The sequence below is a fragment of the Thunnus thynnus genome, chromosome 9, assembly GCF_963924715.1.
Source record: "Thunnus thynnus chromosome 9, fThuThy2.1, whole genome shotgun sequence".
Taxonomy (NCBI): Eukaryota; Metazoa; Chordata; class Actinopteri; order Scombriformes; family Scombridae; genus Thunnus; species Thunnus thynnus.
In genome coordinates, this window is record NC_089525.1 from 30,669,020 (window position 1) to 30,687,572 (window position 18,553).

Below are 18,553 nucleotides of genomic sequence, written 5' to 3' on the forward strand. Positions count from 1 at the left end.
CAAAGTGTATCATATATTTTATTTGTTTTCAGAATCACCATCTAGTTAAAAATCTGTTAATTGTCGGTCTGATCAACAAAAGAACTACAAACAACTTTCTTCATTTATTAGAAAGTTTTTTTTCTTTCATGATCTGTTATTTCCCCTATTAACTATTATTATGGATCAAATTAAAGTCAGGGAGAGTCTGTCAGTCCTCAAGAAACACATTTAAACACATTTGTATTTTAAATCATTTATCGTTGTTTCCATTCAGTCACATGTGAGGCTGCAAATCCCTGAGTGTCGGGTTTGATATGAGTTATATGAGATATAATTTCAATTTCAATCAGCACAGACTTTTTTGTCATTAATTGTGACTGTATATCTTGAAATACTCTGTAATATGTAGAAGTGTTTGGCCACTGGGGGGTGTTCTGACCATTTGAACTCTGTAAAAATGAAACATCTTGCTATAAATCTTTTTGCAGCACCAGCAGTGGCTGACAACAATCCCCACACAGTTATATATATTATGTAGTTATATATTGTTTATATATTCAATGTTAGTAAGTCCAAATAACATAATTTAAGTTCATTAAGTCAGAGTTCATATGGAAGTATTCTTGTGTACATTTATTTTCACAAGGGACACAGGAGTGATACACTTAGGATGATATTTATGTAAGATGTTTCTTAAAAACATGGATCAGAACTCCTACAATAACTGCCATTACAATTCCAGCGCCTGCAATCTTCAGCCCCTCTGCCTGAAGATAACACACAGACACAGAAAACATGAATTTAGTTGCAAGAAATGTAGTATATTGAAATTGAAATTTCCATTAACATAATACATAACTCTGGAACTCACTTTTATTGTAAATTGATATATTAAAGATAAATAATTATGACAATGTGTATTTTAATTTCCTGGTTTCTTTATAATTAGGCATTTTAAATCCATATAAACCATCCAGAGGCAAATTCCAAATTGTGGATCCACCTACATACCTGACGAGACTCAGGTTTGCCGTAACGGCACCAGGTGGCGAAGTGCTCACAGTTCCTGTCAGTGAGACTGTAGTCCACAGCCTTACCCACCATCGAAAGTGCTTCTTTCACAATTTTCTTCTTTGGCTTGGGTTTCTGCTCGTGGTCGTGTAGGTTATTTATTCTCCAATCCTTTCCGTTGACCACATCTTTAAGTTTTTCTTTCTGTACTTGGCCCCCCACGGAAGCTCCCGACACAGTTGATGAAGCCCCTGAACTGCTTATGCCTAAGTATGAGGGCATGACAAAGAGGCACACAAGTTATGCAAGGTAAATGTGTTGAAGGTTGTAACATTTTTTATGATGAGTTTTGTATGTATGCTGCTATGTTTATCATTTAAGTTTATGAAAGTTGAATAAAATGTTAGTTAGTTAGTTAGTTAGTTCAACCAGGTAAATAATCAAAGCCTGCACTCATGTGTGCAGAACAATGCAACTTGGCTGCTATATGATGGTCTTTACTGGGACTGATCAGTGTTTGGGAGTAGCAGTACTGGCGCTGCAATGTAAGAAATGACTCACCGGGGGTAACCAAGTGAACAACATCCCCATCACCAATGTACACAGCCCAGTGCTGATAGCCTTCACGGAAGAACTCTATCAAGTCACCTGGTTCTGGCTCCTTGGATTTGAACATCAAGAAATTAGTACATTTAGATACAAATTAGATCAGATTTGACATCAATGGACTCTAGCAGAGGCACATTTAACCGTATCTGTGTTCAAACAACAAAACTTTAAGAGGAAGTAATTTAATTTGTAGCTTTCAAGCATGTTTGCGCTGAGTGTCTAATTTATATATTAGGCCCCATTTGAGCAATTGGTCAGTTGTTTTGAGGATTTACTGTAGTCAATGCATGATGTTATGAGAGCTGTACCAGGAATTGTGTTGTATGCTCAGACAAGTAGGGTCTGATCTTCCTGATGTTGTACAGGGCAAATTGACACAATCAAGCAATTGAGGCCACATGAACCTTAACGGTTAGTGGGTCATCAATCATGACACCCAAGGGAGTTAGGTAGATTCGAGTTGGATGCTGATGTCTTGTTGTATAAAGAGACTGGCTGGGATGACAAGGAGCTCGGTCTTTGAGGGGTTAAGTTGAAGGTGGCGATCTTTCATCCAGTCCTGTCGGTAATGGTAGTACCGACAGGAGTGCAGTCTCAGTAGAGTGCCCCCCTCAGACTGATTCAGATCGTACAGGTTGTTCTCAGAAAGGGATTCAGAGACTTGGTTAAAGACTGTGCGCTCAAGTATTTTTGATTTTTGAGTAGTGGGGTGACCTGAGCTTGCTTGAATGTGGTGGGGAACACACCCATTGTAAGTGAGGAGTTGATGATGTGTGTGACTGTGGGGTTAAGTGGGGGAAATGGTCTGTAAAAGTTTGGATGGTAATGGGTACTGCCTGTCTACTGGATCACCAGATGTTTCAGTAAAAAAGAAACTGTGAAAGAGACATCATAATAATGGACATGTGCGAGCAGGGACAGATCACAGTTTGACAAGAATGTAGATGTAGAAGTCTACAGGACTTGAGGAACACTAACATTCTGAGAAATACACTTATTTGCTGTCTTCCCCAGATCCAGACAAGATTGTTATCAGTTTCATATCTGTTTGACCAGCCACATACTGAGGTCCCGGTACATGCTGGCCTAGCTTAGCACAAGGACTGGAAACAGTAGGGAGCAGCTGTCCTAGTTCCATCAAAATTGAAAAAATACTGACGCACAGAGATTAAATTTATATCAATCTTCTCATTTGACTCTGAGAAACATGGCAAATGAGTGTATTTCCCAAAATGTTGGAGTGTTCCTTTAAATACATTCCAGTGTCCAAATTACACTCCAAATAAAAGACACAAAACTGAAGCCACCGAATAACAGACAATATCCAAAACAAAAGTCAATTGAAAGTTTAACTTAATACAATTGATTTATCTTTAAAAGCTACTTACCATTTTGACAGCTGCTGTGTGTGGAAAACAGGCAGGAAAAGGAGGAGAGTGATCAGTACCAGTGTTCCTGAGGACAAGGAGAACAGAGTGAGTGAAGTTGGAGGAAGCATGGTGGCCCATATATTGATAACAAACCAGTTCATAGAACTGGAAGAACAGGTCTTTTGCTTTGTGTCATGTGTTTAATGCTGGCCTATCGACACATTTCCAATGTCGGAATCAAATCAGCAGAGTTTTAAAGCAGAGGCACAGTTACTGTACCTGTGTTCAGACATCCAAACATGAAGAAGAAATTTAATCTTTACCTAATTTACATATTCGGCTCAATTTAGGCAATTGGTCATATGTATATGTATGTCACTGGTGTTTAGAGTAAGTAAGTCAATGGTAAGTAAATTACCATTAAATAAAGATAAATGAGTCTGTTTACCAAAGGCTGGCCATACAAGACTAGAAATGGGATAAGAGCTTCCACGCTTTTGTATTTTCTGGTATTTTTCCCCGAGTCGCAAAGCTATAAGATCACAACAATGTGATTGGTCAGTTGCAATGATGGTCCTAGAGCAACATTAATTATGATGTCATATATAGGATCAACACCAACACGGCGATATCAGATGTGCGTATATGTACTGTATATTTTAGTTACATCATCAGAGTCCTGACCTGCTGCACCACATACAGGACAAAGGTTAGGGTGTGTTTCCAGTCTAATTTATTTTGATTTGATTTGATTTATTTGCACACATAAAACATTACAAATACTATATTTTTTTATAAAGTGGATGTGCAGGGCTTATGTTAAACCTGACCACAGCTTAAAGATTTAAATAATAAAAAGGGGGGGGGAGAGAAAATTAAAAATAAAAATTAGAAAACAATTAGTCCACCCTGTTACTCTAACAGTCTCTGCCACCCAGTAGCAGACATCAGGGACCACCAAATGGACTCACATTAACTCCGATCCCGAGCCATAGTGCCATAAAGTAGGGATGTGCAGAGAGCCCAGTATTGGTATTTGTATCTATATTTGTTGAGGCAGCAAAATTATTTATATTTGTATTTGTATTTGAATAAAAGTGGAAATAGATGTAAAAATACAGTTTTTGTTTTTATTACACTTTTAATTTTAGGATATCAAATTGTTAAAATAATATGAATAAACTATCTTACAAAGGAGGTCTCAACACTGGGACTTGAACTCAAGTCTCCCAGATCATAGATGACTACACTGACTACTGAGCTAAAGCCAAGTACATCACAGACTTCTACTTATTATAACCCCATAGGACAGAGACAGCACATTGTGTAATGTGTAGAGAAGAGCTGCTTTGCACTTTTCATTTATTGCCTATTTTTTACAACCTAACTTTGTGAAAAGGAGTAGGGGAACAACGGGTTGTGGAGAATCCCTTGAGAGCACTTTAAGTGTGTAAGTAGCTCAGCTTTATCTCTGGGGAACACCCCCAACTCCGGGAGTGATCTCCAAATAAGGAAATGTGCATCATGTAGCAGGTGGATGTGACCTCCCTCACTGAGACCTGCTGATAGACGTAACAGCAGAGCAGAGGAGAGCGACTGAGATAGCGATGTAACCAACCTGTGCGCTGGTATTTAACATGTTTTTTTTTCTTCCCATAAACAAATAATTTTTAAAAATATTTGTAAGAAATAAATGTTTGTAAAAACTTTTTTCAAATTTAAAAATGTAGAAAAAAATATTCTTTTGAATAAATGATAAATAATTGTTCATAAAGTGTACTGTCATCCATGTGTGTTTAAAATTGTATTATTACAGTAAATATTGAAATCAGTACACAAAGTCAGATCAAACTATGGTCTTTTTTTGTTTGTTTGTTTTGGTCCTCCTGTAAAGTTGGTGAAATGTCAGTTATGACAACATTAGATTATTAATATTGAAGCAGCAGTGTGTAACATGCATGTTTAGTTTAGTCCAGTGGTTCCCAACCTAGGGGATGGGTCCCTCTGAAGGGTCACCAGATAAATCTGAGGGGTCAGGAGATGATTAATGGAAGAGGAAAGAAGAAAAAACAAAGTTCTGATACACAAATCTGTTTTATATATTTGTGATTGTTTCTTTATGAAAAGCACTTTGTGCTTCTGGCTTGAAAAGTGCTATACAAATAAAATTATTATTATTATCATTATTATTTGCACATATCCAAAAACCTGTTGATATACAAGTCTTTCAAACTGTTTCAAAGTAGGTGTATTTCTCTTTCCGGTCATAAATTGTCAGGTAGGTGAGTGGAGCAGGTGGACCCAAACCCAAACGATGCAGAATATTTAATGATTCAAAGAGTCACAGGCGACACTGAGACACAGGAACATCGACCATGACCATGACCATGACCATGACCATGACCATGACCACAGGCACAAATGCAGAATATAAATGCAGGACATAAACACAGATGACTCAACAAAGACCGAACTGAAAACTGGACTATAAATACACAGGGTGTGATTGCAAACTAAACACAAGTGAGGGAAACGAGACACAGGTGAAACACATGAGGAAGTAAAGGTGACAAGACACAAGGAAAAAAGATTTCACTATCAAACAGGAACTAAATTAATCATACAGATAACACAACACACGGGCAGACTGGGAGCTGATAAACCGGGTAAAACGCTAGGAGCAGGGCTGGGCTAACAAGGGTGATGCAGGGCAGGTGAGAAGAGGTGCACATACACACAGGAGGAATAAAGGAATACACAAGGGGAACAAAAAACCAAAACCAGGCAACATAAATGCAGCACTGTGTTGAAGAAAATTCACTCAAGTCCTTGTTCAGAGTTTGCTGTGGTGGAAGTGGTTTAATAGCATTTGCAGCATATGCAGTGAGCTTACTGACACAGAGCTGGTCTGATACAGCAGACTGACCCAGAGCAGAAGAAATGGAACAATTTTATACAGTAAGGATCAAAGCAGTGACCAACAAATGGTGAACAAAAGATAGGAAGGGAGGGCATTTGCATACAAGATCAAGGCAAAACAGGAGGAGTCAAATCAGCAGGGGTCAGGAGGCAGGAAAGAGGATTGTCCCAGACGTCACTTGATTATCAAGTCTCTACCAAAATGTGTATTCTTCTTCAACTGAAAACAAAAATAACAAAATACACAAAAAGTTCTGATACACAAATCTGTTTTCAGTTTTTGGACTTTTTCTCCAATCTTTGATTTTTGCTGAAATATTGGATCATTTGAACATTTATTGAAATGAAAGCATGTGAGAAGAAATCACTTTTTGGTGGAGTTGTTAACAACTCATAGACATGTGAAATGTGACCCCGACTACACACTGCTTTTTGTAAGACGTCAAAAGCCAAAAAGGTTGGAAACCACTGGTTTCATCTTTAACAATGTGTTGTATTTTAGAAGCTTGTTATATTATCCATTGTGTCAAATCTTCAACTGAAAAGTAACTAAAGCTGTCAAATAAGTAGAAAGTACAATATTGCAAAAATTGTACTTAAGTACAGTACTTGAATAAATGTACTTAGTTACTTTCCACCACTAATTAAACTCAATTGTATCACTCCCAAGTTCATATTTTGTGTTTTCTGACCATCTAGTTAAAAATCTGTTAATTGTAGATCTGATTAACAAAAGAACTACAAACAACTTTCTACATTTAGTAGAAAGATTTTTCTTTTCATGATCTGTTTTTTCCCCCATCTGTAAGCCAGGTAGGTCTGTCTGTCAGCAAGAAATACATTTTAAACACATTTATATTTTAGATAATTTATCGTCATTTCCATTCAGTCACATGTGAGGCTGCAAATCCCTGAGTGTCGGGTTTGATATGATATGATATATCATTTCAATTTCCCCCCCAAAAATTTAATCTAATAAATAATTTCCAGTGTTCAAAAGACACCCTGATCACATTCTGGGTTATTAAATAATTAATTCACAATTAGAATATCAATATCAGAACCTAAATACAGAATGCAGGTTTTTATTCATGTGCAGGTGTTTGTTAAACAGTTAAGAGGCTACAGAGAGAAAACAGCTGCTCTGTCAGTGATAACTGTGAGCCTTTATTAGTATTATCACAGTGCACATGTTTACAGACACAAACTTCATCAAAAGTCCCTACAGTTGTTAAATGCGATTGATCAGCTGCTGCTGTCATTGGAGGAAAGGACATCATGTATCTAAAAACATATCTCCTCGTTTCCTCTCTCTTTGCTTGGTAACCTTGAGTCTCTCCTGCATCCTCAGTGGGAGGGACTAAGACGCAAGGAAAAGAAGCAAGTGAGGGAAACCTGGATGCAATTTAAGGGACTTCAGATGTACCTTATTTAACAAAAATCCTCAAACCCAGATTCCCCCTGGGGATGTGCTTAACATATTCAAAGATGGAGCAAATAGCACCATCATGTGGCCAGTTATAAAGCACTGGTGTAATCAATCTTTATTTATATAGCGCCATATCACAACAGAAGTCATCTCAAGGCACTTTTCACATAGAGCAGGTCAAGACCGTACTCTTTAATTTACAGAGACCCAACAGTTCCCCCATGAGCAAGCACTTGGCAACAGCGGTAAGGAAAAACTCCCCTTTAACGGGTAGAAACCTCAAGCAGACCCCGGCTCTTGGTGGGCGGCCATCTGCTTTGACCGGTTGGGTTGAGAGAGAGAAAGAGAGAGGGAAAGGGGGAGGGGGGACAGAAGAAAAACAATGACAACAACAAACAACAACAAGCATAAGCAGCAACAGCCAGGGAAGGATGCCATCAGGACTGTGAAGGACCGCGAAGGTTCGGCCCGGGAGTCAGGTTTTTCTGTGAGATGAGAAAGCACAAAAAACTCCGGGGAAGAAGCAAAGTTAGTGACATGCATTGATGTTACATGAATGCATACAGATGGAGAGGAGGAGGAGGAGAGAGGAGCTCAGTGCATCATGGGAAGTCCCCCAGTAGTCTAGGCCTATAGCAGCATAACTAAGGGCTGATCCAAGGCGAGCCTGGTCAGCCCTAACTATAAGCTTTATCAAAAAGGAAAGTTTTAAGCCTACTCTTAAACATAGAGAGGGTGTCTGCACCCCGGACTGAATCCGGTAGATGGTTCCATAGAAGAGGAGCCTGATAGCTGAAGGCTCTGCCTCCCATTCTACTTTTAAAGACTGTAGGGACCACCAGTAAGCCTGCATACTGGGAGCGCAGTGTTCTAGTGGGATAATACGGTATTATGAGCTCTTCAAGATATGATGGTGCCTGACCATTAAGGGCTTTGTAAGTTAGGAGAAGGATTTTAAATTCTATTCTAGATTTTACAGGAAGCCAATGTAGTGAAGCTAAAATGGGAGAAATGTGGTCTCTTTTTCACCTGGTTGAATTGCATATTAGTGGTTTGTATATACAACAGTCCTGTTAATTTTGAGGGCATTTCACCTGTAGGTGGTGCTACAGTACAAATAAAACTTTAAATGACTTGGTAAGCAATTCTCTATACTATACTTAGGGGTAGGGTGGAAACATTTGGGATCAAAACATGTTTTAAATGAATTAATTAATACTGCTGAGTACTGACAGAGGAATAAGTTCAGTTAGAGTGAGAGAATGAAGTTGAAGATTTTCCCTCTAAAAAATAAACGAAGACAGGCATGCAGCAGCGGTGACAGCGGCGGGAGCTCCTGCAGTGAAACCAACTCCCATTATAACTGAAGCGGCTGTAGTCATCATCGTCCTTACCTGAAGATAACACACAGACAAAAAAAAGATGAATTTAGTTGCAAGAAAGTTAGTATACTGATATTGAAATCTCCATGCAGCAGTGGCGATGGGAGCTCCTGCAGTAAGACCAATTCCCACTGTAAGTATTGTAGCCAAAACCCCTGCAACCTTCATCTTATTTACCTAAAGATAACACACAGATACAGAAAACATGAATTTCGTTGCAAGAAAGTTAGTATACTAATATTAAAATCTCTATTAAAATAATCCATAACTCTGGAACTCACTTTTATTGTAAATCTGATTTAAAATCCTTCCTCACATATGAACACATGAAATACTGTATTGACTGGCAGATAGTAATTTTAATATAAATCATAATATAATCCTTCAATTCTTTCCCCTGCTGGCAATTGTTCTTGTATGAAGAATCTATTTTTACGATTTTAAAGACAATAGAAATATTTTGCAGTATTCATCACTTGTAATGTGACTGTAACTTCTGAGGTTTTCTGGTGGTAAAACATCCTGCTACTTCCACCTTAACCACTGACAGAAAATATTATTTCCATAACCGCAAGAGGTCATTTGTCAGTAAATGTAAATGTAGGTTGTTTTAAGCTTATGACTAAAAGACTAATGCTGTTGTTTCTCAAGTCTCTATTTACTGCTTGCAATTGTATTCTGGCTTTTTTCAGACTAGAAAATACTACACTTTTCTCATCCAGAACTCCCTCCACAACTGTTGAAAACTCAAATAAATGAATGTAGAATTAGAGCTGCAAGCAGCAATAAGACGACAGGGCTTCAGTCTTCAGATTCAGTCATGAAGTGAAAATATGTGAAACTATTTTTAGCATTTGTTGAGATTTCATGGCGTGACTAAGTCACATCACAATCAAAAACAATACATTCAGTTATTAAATAAATATAATTATCCTTTTAAAATCTAATTTGATTATGACACAGTATATGCATATATTAATGGGGAAAAAATGAACAAAGTATATTTTAATTTACTTAATTTCCTGGTTTCTTTATAATAGTATAAGAGGCAAATTCCAAATTGTGGATCCACCTACATACCTGAACAGACAGGGCTTTGCCGTAACGGCACCAGGTGGCGAGGTGCTCACAGTTCCAATTGGAGACACTGTACTTCACATCCTCACCCACCTTCAAAAGGGCTTCTTTCACAATTTCCTGGGTTGGCCTGGGTTTACACTTGTCGTCGTGTATGTTATTTATTTTCCACTTGTTGTTTTTGACCACATCCTGGAGTTTTTCTTTCATTACTCGGCCTCCTGACACAGTTGATGAAGACTCTGAGCTGCCTATTCCCGAGTCTGTGAGCATGACAAAAGGCACACAAGTTATACAAGGTAAATGTGCTGAAGATTGTAACAAGTTTTATGATGAGTTTTGTATGTATACTGTTCAATTTATTATTTAAGTTTATGAAAGTTGAAGAAAATGTTGGTTAGTTTAACCAAGTAAATAATCAAAAAGCCTGCCCTCAGGTCTGCAGAACAATGCATCTTGGCTGCTATATGATGGTCTTTATTGGGACTGATCAGTGTTTGGGAGTAGCAGTACTGGCACTGCAGTGTAAAGCAATGACTCACCGGCAACCAAGTGAACAATGTACCAATCACCAACGTACACAGCCCAGTGCTGATAGCCATCACGGAGGATTTCTATCAAGTCACCATGTTTTGGTTCTGGCTCCTTGACACCCTTGGATTTGAAGATCAAGGAATTAGTACATTTAGATACAAATTAGATCAGATTTGACATTGCTAGACTCTAGCAGAGAGAGAGTTACCGTACCTGTTTTCAAACATCCAAACATGAAGAAGACATTTACTCTGTAGCTTTCAAGCTTGTTTGCAGTGAGCGTCTAATTTACATATTCAGCTCCATTTGGGCAATTGATCAGTTATTTTTTCCTGCATTCTTAAAGCTTCCCTTGTGGAGTTTTTGAACTCTAGTAGAGCTATGGATCAGTTTTTTTTTTTTATGAGTGGGTCCCTGTTTTTTGGTTGATGCCATACACAGTCCTACAAATCGTTTCACAGTATTCTCCGGATCTACAGGTGGCTGTAATCCTCTGTACAACACAGAAATGTACAAACCAGATCCATGAAAACATCTTTCCAGAGGCTGTTGCCCTACTAAATAGCTGAACTGTAAACTGGACTTTACATTTCACATCCCTCTTTTAATCCCTGCACTTGTAACTTTCATATATTTCATCAAGCTGGATTTAACATTGTACATTACAAGCAACATCCATTGTCATAATTAGGGCCTGAGCACCATATGCTGAAACCCCTGACCTACATCCAACAGAAAGTCCACAATTAGCCTTTCAAAATAAGACTTTTTCTCAATTTTGGCTCCAAAACAAACGCTATCTCTTCCAAGGGCGTTAATGATATCAGCTTCAAACTTTAATACATGACTTATGACACTTTGCTGAAAAAAAATTGTTAAAAACTTTGTAATAACTCGAATGGTTTGGATTTTATAAGCCCTGAAAGTTGCAGTGCCATATCACCCTTACAATGTAAAGCAATAGGGAGGCATGACCTTTGTGTCAAACAGAGGCTTCTGATGTCTAAACTGTGAGTCTGACCACTTTCAAACCTGTATCAATGGATTCACAACAAAATTTCCTACTAAAAAATATGATTTTTAATGTAAGATTTGGCCAAAGTCATGGGATTTATGAGGAGATTTCACAAGAAGTGTTCTCTGAAATCCTCCTCTCCAACTGCTCCTGGTGATGTCACTCCCTCAGTGCTGTGAAACATTCCGCAATACACACTCATTATAAAATCACAGGAGGAGCAAGAAAAGACTTTAAAACTCACACTCTAATATCTCAAAAACAATAAAAGATAGAAAAAACATGTAAATTCAAGATTTGTATGTCAAAGTCTCGTGACTCATTTAAAGTTCAAATGAAGTTTGTATCTAAAACTATGTGGAAGCAGTAAATGTTCAAAAAGGTGTGGGTTCACTCACACTCTCCATTCAAATATATGAGTATTTTTCAGTGTCCAGCTGCAGTTACTTATTGTCTCTACACACCTGACAGTACACATGTCAATCAAACTTTGACCAGATCATGTGGGTTAAAAGTTTTTACTTTCCTAAAAATAGACTTGATGAAAATTAGGTAATTAATTTGTTTTACACACAAACTCATCAATTTACTAATTGAAATTCAAGTGAATGGACCCAAAACTTGCATCATTTTGATGACACAGGTGTGGGCAAGACAGACATGTCTCACCTTGCAGAAAATTCTGATCCTGTCAATCAAACTTTCAAAATAAAAGCACACCACATTTGTAAGAAATATTATATATATATAATATATTTTTGGCAAGCAAAATTATCTGATCACGACGGGCCAGAGTGCGAGGTCCTGACCAACGCTGCTTGCAGCTTTAATTTGTAATTATTATTACCTTACTTTTGTTCTATTTTTATTCTTCTATGTTGTGTTTGTGGGAGGAAACATTAAGACTCATTCTTTGTATGCTGCACATTTGGCTAATAAAACAGATTCTGATTCTGATTCTGACAAACGCAGTGAAGAAGAAGACTGCAGGCCAGTAAAGATGGGTGTACACAATGCAGGATGTTAAAAACAGATTTATTTTGAATTTTATAAGAATTATGTTTTTATTCTTTGGCATTGCTTTATGGTATTTAGGAGTAAGCAAAAAAATACATTAAAATATAAAATATTATAACACAAGAAGGTTAAACGGACACAGATAAGATTAATTTGTGTTAATACAAATGTTTTGATTTTTGTGAAAGGTCACTGTTACTGTATTTATTTTAGTGTGAGCCTTTTATTTTTCTTGATATTATCATTTTCCTCTTTAGTTCATAAATTTTGAGTTCATTTGTAGAGACATAGTTGTTTTGTGATTTCTGTTAGGTATAAACATTACCACAAGGAAGCCAAAAATAAGGGAGGAAATAATTATGGATTATTGATATTAAAATACACTCTAAAAAACAGGAATAAGGGTTTTACTAAATCAAACTAGGGAATTAAGTTTATGAACACAGGGCGATACCTATAGAGAAAGGTACAGAAAGCGCTACACATTAATCCAAAATGACACGTAATTTGCCGTCCAAGTTACGTGTCATCTTGGACTGTGTCTCCCACCCACTCCATGACGTGCTGGTTGAGTACAGGAATACATTCACTGCAAGACTCACTCCACTGAGATGCACCACAGAGCGACACAGGAAGTCATTCCTGCCTGTGGTCATCAAACTTTTCAGCTCCTCCCTCAGAGTGTCAGACAGTCAGAGTCAACTGGCCCTTTGGACATATTTCACCCGTCAGCAGCTTCATAACCCCATAATTTATTGATAATGTATATTTTTTTCAACTGTGCAATACTGTGATGTATATTTATACTGCATTTATGCTGTATATTTCAACTAATATTTATTTATACTAATTTTGCAATTTAACACATTTATAGATCACATTTCTCAGTATTATTATTTACACTGTTGTATATTGTAGTATGATGCACATATTTTTACATATTTCTTATTTTTCTTAAAATTTCTCTACGCTGTAACATGACCCAATTATGCCTCGGGGATCAATAAAGTATTTCTGATTCTGATTCTATTACCGCACTAACAATACTCTGTTAAAAGCAAAAGTCTTGCATTTAAAGATGTGCTTTGGTAAAAGTGTAGGTGTATTATTAGTACAATCTACTTATATTTACTTATCTTCTGTTCAAGGTGGAGCTCATTTTATCTGTTTTATATTCTGCTGGATAGTTTAATCTATGATAACACTTCATATTTTATTTGTTCATCATATATTTTGTGTGTAAAATCTTAATCTGTAAAGTAACCAGTAACAAGCTGTCAGATAAATGTAGTAAAAAGACAAGTACAGTCTTTCCCTACTTCTGCTGGAGTAGAGGTAGCCTATACAGTTGCATAAAATGGGAATATTAAAGTAAAGTACATGTACGTCATAACTGTAAGCATAATATTTGAGTAAATGTACTCAAGTATATAGTTACTTTTCACCATATGGTATCAAGAAGGTTGATTATATCCATAACTGCATCAATATAGATTAAACTACTCAGCAGTACATAAGGATATAAGGTTAAATGAGTTAGAATAGTAATATCATTTTATATGTTTGATATCTAAACATCATAATAAATCTTTTAGGCCTTTTAGTTGGGGGCACCAGGCAGTTGCCTGTCTTGTTCAATGGTAAAGTCCACCACTGATCACAAGGATACACACAATGAGTTTTGGTGAGTAACAGTGAATGTAAACTTTTGTTTCTTTACAAGAAAACTCCACAGAGCACCTTTAATGTTTCAATGTTCAGACTTGGGAGAGGTTTGTGTACTCTGACTGTTTACTGTGATTCAAGTAGTCATGGGATTTACTTACCATTGTGCATGTTCTTGGCCTTGTTTCACTTTCCAAGAGACTCAGTACCTGAAGGAAAAAAACATTAACAGATATTACACAAGAAAAGTTTGTAGATATTTGACATCATCATACACAGAGACGCCAATAAGTAGTAGTGTGTGTTGGCAAGATCGGCAAGTAGATAATAAGCTAATATTCATTTATTTCTTTTCAGTGTAGCCAAAGTAAATTAATATGAATTTAAACTGGCCTGTTTTTGTCTTCAAATGCTCATTATATTATTTTCCTGTTAACAACATAACATCAACAAGCCGACAGATATTTTCCAAATATCATTCTTCAAAGTAAGCAAGCACATAACAGAACCGTTTTTATCTTACCTCACAATTTATCTGCAAATTTTAACACAAAGATGTATCTCTTGAGCTGTGTTGTGTTGAAGTTGTTTTGATGCTTTGGCAGCTCAATGAAGCTGTAACTGATTGTGTGTTACTATTCACCCTGGGATCATAAATTCATTTGAAGTGGGTGGATCTTCAACTCAAGTCTGATTGGTTGGCATAAATTCTTGTAGCAACTTCTGTGAAATAAAAAAGTAAAACTTAGCAGTCACATATCAAACATGAATTAGGAAGCAAAGCAGAGTGACCATAATATGTTTAATCATTAATATGAATTGATCGACAAAGCAAACTACAGAAGAGAAAGAACAGGATGATCAAATTAAAGTTAAAGTTCAACTTTATTTGTCCCACATAAAACAAACACATTACATTACATCACATTAGTAAGAGTAACACATTAATGAACAAGCATAATCGTTGGAACATCAATAAGACCAATAATAATGATGACTATCCTTTTATCCAACATACATAAAGTATAACCAGCACAGCATTACAATCAAAATACATCAACAAATCCGTCCAGCAGCATCAACATAATCATAAATTAACATAAACATCATCCTACAAGTTCATACTCATGATGGGCAAGCTACCTCCTTTTCCCTGAGTTGAGGAGGGTGATGGCTGAGGGGATGAATGAGTGTTTGTATCTGTCTGTCTTGACTGAGGGGAATCTGAAGGTGGTGCCAGAGGGTAGAGAGTGAAACTCCTGATGAAGAGGATGGGTGCCGTCTTCACCACCTGACTGTTATACAGAACAGACAGGCTACTCTGCTGGACACCTGTAATTTTGCTTTAGTTTAACCAATGCATTCTTGGATTTGATATTTAGATTATCATACCAACAGATGAGGGAAAATGATAAAATTGATTCTATGTAGGATTTGTAAAAGAGTCAACAGAGACCTGTCAACATGAAACTCGGAAAGTTTCAGAGGGCAGACCAGTTGATCTCTCCTACAAACCATTTCAGTATTACATTCAAAAGTGAGATTGTTATCAATGATTGAACTGAAGTATTTAGATTCCACCTCTTGACCCTCAGTGATGGTGCTCTGAGTGGGAAGAGGATGGTGTCTGAAGTCTATGCACATCTTTTTTTTTTGATACATTGAGTTGGAGGAATCAGTTTTTGCACCAGGTTAAAAAACTATCAACCACAGGGCCACCGTTGAATATCATATTAGTGGTATGTTCACACAACAGTCTCGCAAATTTTGGTGGCATTTCACCTGTAGGTGGCGTTACAGTACAGATAAAACTTCAAATGACTAGGTAAGCAATTCTCTATCACCACAGAATTTTTTGTCAGTATGTGCAGCTGTTGATCTTGAAATACTCTGTTTGGCCACTGGGGGGTGCTGCAACCATTTGAATTTTGTAAAAATGGAACATCTTGCTGTAAATCTTTCTGCAGCCCCAGCAGTAGCTGGCAGTAATCACATGCAGTTAGTTATATATTGTTTATATATTCAATGTTGGAAAGTCCAAATAACACAAATTAAATGCATTAAATCAGAGTAGATATGTAAGTATACTTGTTTACTTTTATTTTCACAAGGGTGGGGTGGGAACATTTGGGATCAAAACATGTTTCAAATTAATTCATGTATTCCACTGACAGAGGAGTAAGTTCAGGAGGAGAGAGACACTGAGAATGATGTTTATGTTCACACTGCAGTAAATATTGTTTTGATTATATGTAGTATGAGGAACATGCCTCCTACAACACCACCAGTGGGAATTCCTGCAATCCAACCAGCTGCCGCTGTAACTAATAGAGCCAAAACTAAAGGCCTCAGCTCCTGTGGTTGAAGATAAAGAGACACAGAAAACATGAATTTAGTTGCAAGAAAGTTAGTATACTAACATTAAAATCTCCATGAAAATAATTCATAACTCTGGAACTCACTTTTATTGTAAATCTGATTTAAAATCCCCCCTCACATATGAATACATGAAATACTGTATTGACTGGCAGATAGTTATTTTAATGCTGTTATTTTAAACCTCTTATAGAGCACTTTTTGTACATCAGGTGCTGTATAAATACAGTTTATTGTTATTGTTATTATTATTATTAATCTGTAGCTTTCAAGCTTGTTTGCACTGAACATCTAATTTACATATTCAGCTCCATTTGGGCAATTGATCAGTTGTTTTGTCCTGCATTCTTAAAGCTTCCCTTGTGGAGTTTTTGAACTCTAGTAGAGCTATAGATCAGTTTTTTATGAGTGGGTTTTTGGCGTTGTGCACACAGGTCACACGATACACAGTCCTACAAATCGTTTCACACTCTTCCATGGATCTACAGGTGGCTGTAATCTGCTGCCTAACACAGCAACGTACACATGAGATCCATAAAAACTTCCACCAGCAGATACAGAAACTGTTACTCTACTAAATAGCTGAACTGTACTGTTATCAAATTGTTTTTTACATTTCACATCCCTCTTTTAATCCTTGCTTTTGTCATTTTCATAAATTTCATCTAATTGTATTTATATTATACATTACATTCAACATCCCCTGTTATATAATTTAATCATTCATTGTACATATATTTAATTTTTGCACTTGTCACCTTCATATATTTCGTTTCTTTGTCCATATCACAGTTTAATATTTCCATTGTACAGTCAGTATTTCATTTCAAGTTGTATGTCCTATTTCAAAACTATTATTATTCCATTCTGTAAATAGATTCAAATTGAATTTAATTGTAATAGTACTTTTTTTATTCTATTATTATTATTATCATTATTGTTATATTACTTTTGTTCTATTTTTATTCTTCTATGTTGCGTTTGTGGGAGCACTATTGCACTACTGTTTCTCCTGTCCTCCAGGCACTGACACAATACAATAAGGTTCACACAATTCCTACACAAACAGCAGTTACCATAAAACAAGTAAAGAACAAATCAGGAACTAACTGTTTATACAGTATCTGCAGAATGACTCTATGTAGCAGATGCTCATATAAGAACAGATTGTTTGATACTGAAATATCTAACGGTCAGCTCCTGGATTGTTGTGAATCTCCAAAATGACCATTTAGTGAGAATCATTTTCAATGAACAGATTCAGGTGTTAAATGTTGCAGCGTTGTTTTTCTATTTGCTTATGAAATGTCAAGTCACAGTGTAGACTACTGTACAGGCACATGTATCACATGATTGTCTATCAGTGACTCATCTATCATGCAGACACTGATTCAGACTGAGAGGTAAAAGGTTCTAGCCATTTTCTATTAGATAAAATAAGTGTTCAGACTTTGGAGAGGAATGTGTACTCTGACTATTTACTATGATCCAACTAGTCATGGGATTTACTCACCATTGTGTGTGTTCTTAGAGTTTTGACCTGGTTTGACTTTTCAAGAGACTCAGCACCTGAAGGAACAAAACATTAACAGATATTACCCAAGAAAAGTTTGCAGACATCATTATATACAGAGAGAATAATAAGTAGTAGTGTCTGTTGGCAAGATTGGCAAGTAGCCAATAAGCTAATATTCTTTTTTTTTTCTTTTCAGTGTAGCCAAATTAAATTAATATAAATTTAAAGTGGCCTGTGTTTTTGTCATCAAATGCTCATTGGGGAGATTTTTTTCCTGTTAAAAATTTTCACCTGCTGAAGATTCACTAAAATGTAAGAAGCCAACAAATATCTTCCAAATAGCATCCCTCAAAGTAAGAAAGCACATAACAGAACTGTTTTTATCTTACCTTGAAATGTATCTGCAAGACGTACCTGTTGCCTGTTGTGTTGAAGTTGTTTTGATGCTTTGGCAGCTCAATGAAGCTGTAATTGAATGTGTGTAACTATGCATCCTGGAAGTTTAAATTTATTTGAAGTGGGTGGATCCTCAACTTAGGTCTGACTGGCTATCATATTTTATTACAGGTGTGTTGTTTAAGTACAGGTCAATGTTCTTGTAGCACATACTATGACGTAGAAAGTAAAAGAATAGCACAGAGTCAGCAACAC

The 18,553-nt window shown here is 36.6% G+C and overlaps 1 protein-coding gene and 1 long non-coding RNA gene across 2 annotated transcripts; both read right to left on the reverse strand.

The window, feature by feature from the left end:
- Positions 1-917: 917 nt before the first annotated feature.
- LOC137188852 (phospholipase A and acyltransferase 4-like) lies at positions 918-10,381 on the reverse strand. Its single transcript, XM_067598432.1, has 4 exons — positions 10,360-10,381; positions 9,783-10,042; positions 1,555-1,654; positions 918-1,259 (listed from the first exon to the last, which is right to left on the reverse strand). The coding sequence occupies exons 1-4, from the start codon at positions 10,379-10,381 to the stop codon at positions 937-939; spliced, it is 705 nt and encodes a 234-aa protein (XP_067454533.1). The 3' UTR covers positions 918-936.
- Positions 10,382-14,878: 4,497 nt separating this feature from the next.
- Positions 14,879-18,553, reverse strand: LOC137188805 (uncharacterized). Its single transcript, XR_010929529.1, has 3 exons — positions 18,292-18,553; positions 17,900-17,955; positions 14,879-16,365 (listed from the first exon to the last, which is right to left on the reverse strand). It is a non-coding gene; the product is annotated as an uncharacterized lncRNA (long non-coding RNA).

Coding starts and splice junctions, on each gene's coding strand:
- LOC137188852 (XM_067598432.1), bottom strand. CDS start 10,381: ATGGCTATCAGCACTGGGCTGT. Junction 10,043..10,359: donor GGCTATCAGCACTGGGCTGT/GTACGTTGGTGA, acceptor TCATGCTCACAG/ACTCGGGAATAGGCAGCTCA. Junction 1,655..9,782: donor GCAAAGCCCTGTCTGTTCAG/GTATGTAGGTGG, acceptor TTCAAATCCAAG/GAGCCAGAACCAGGTGACTT.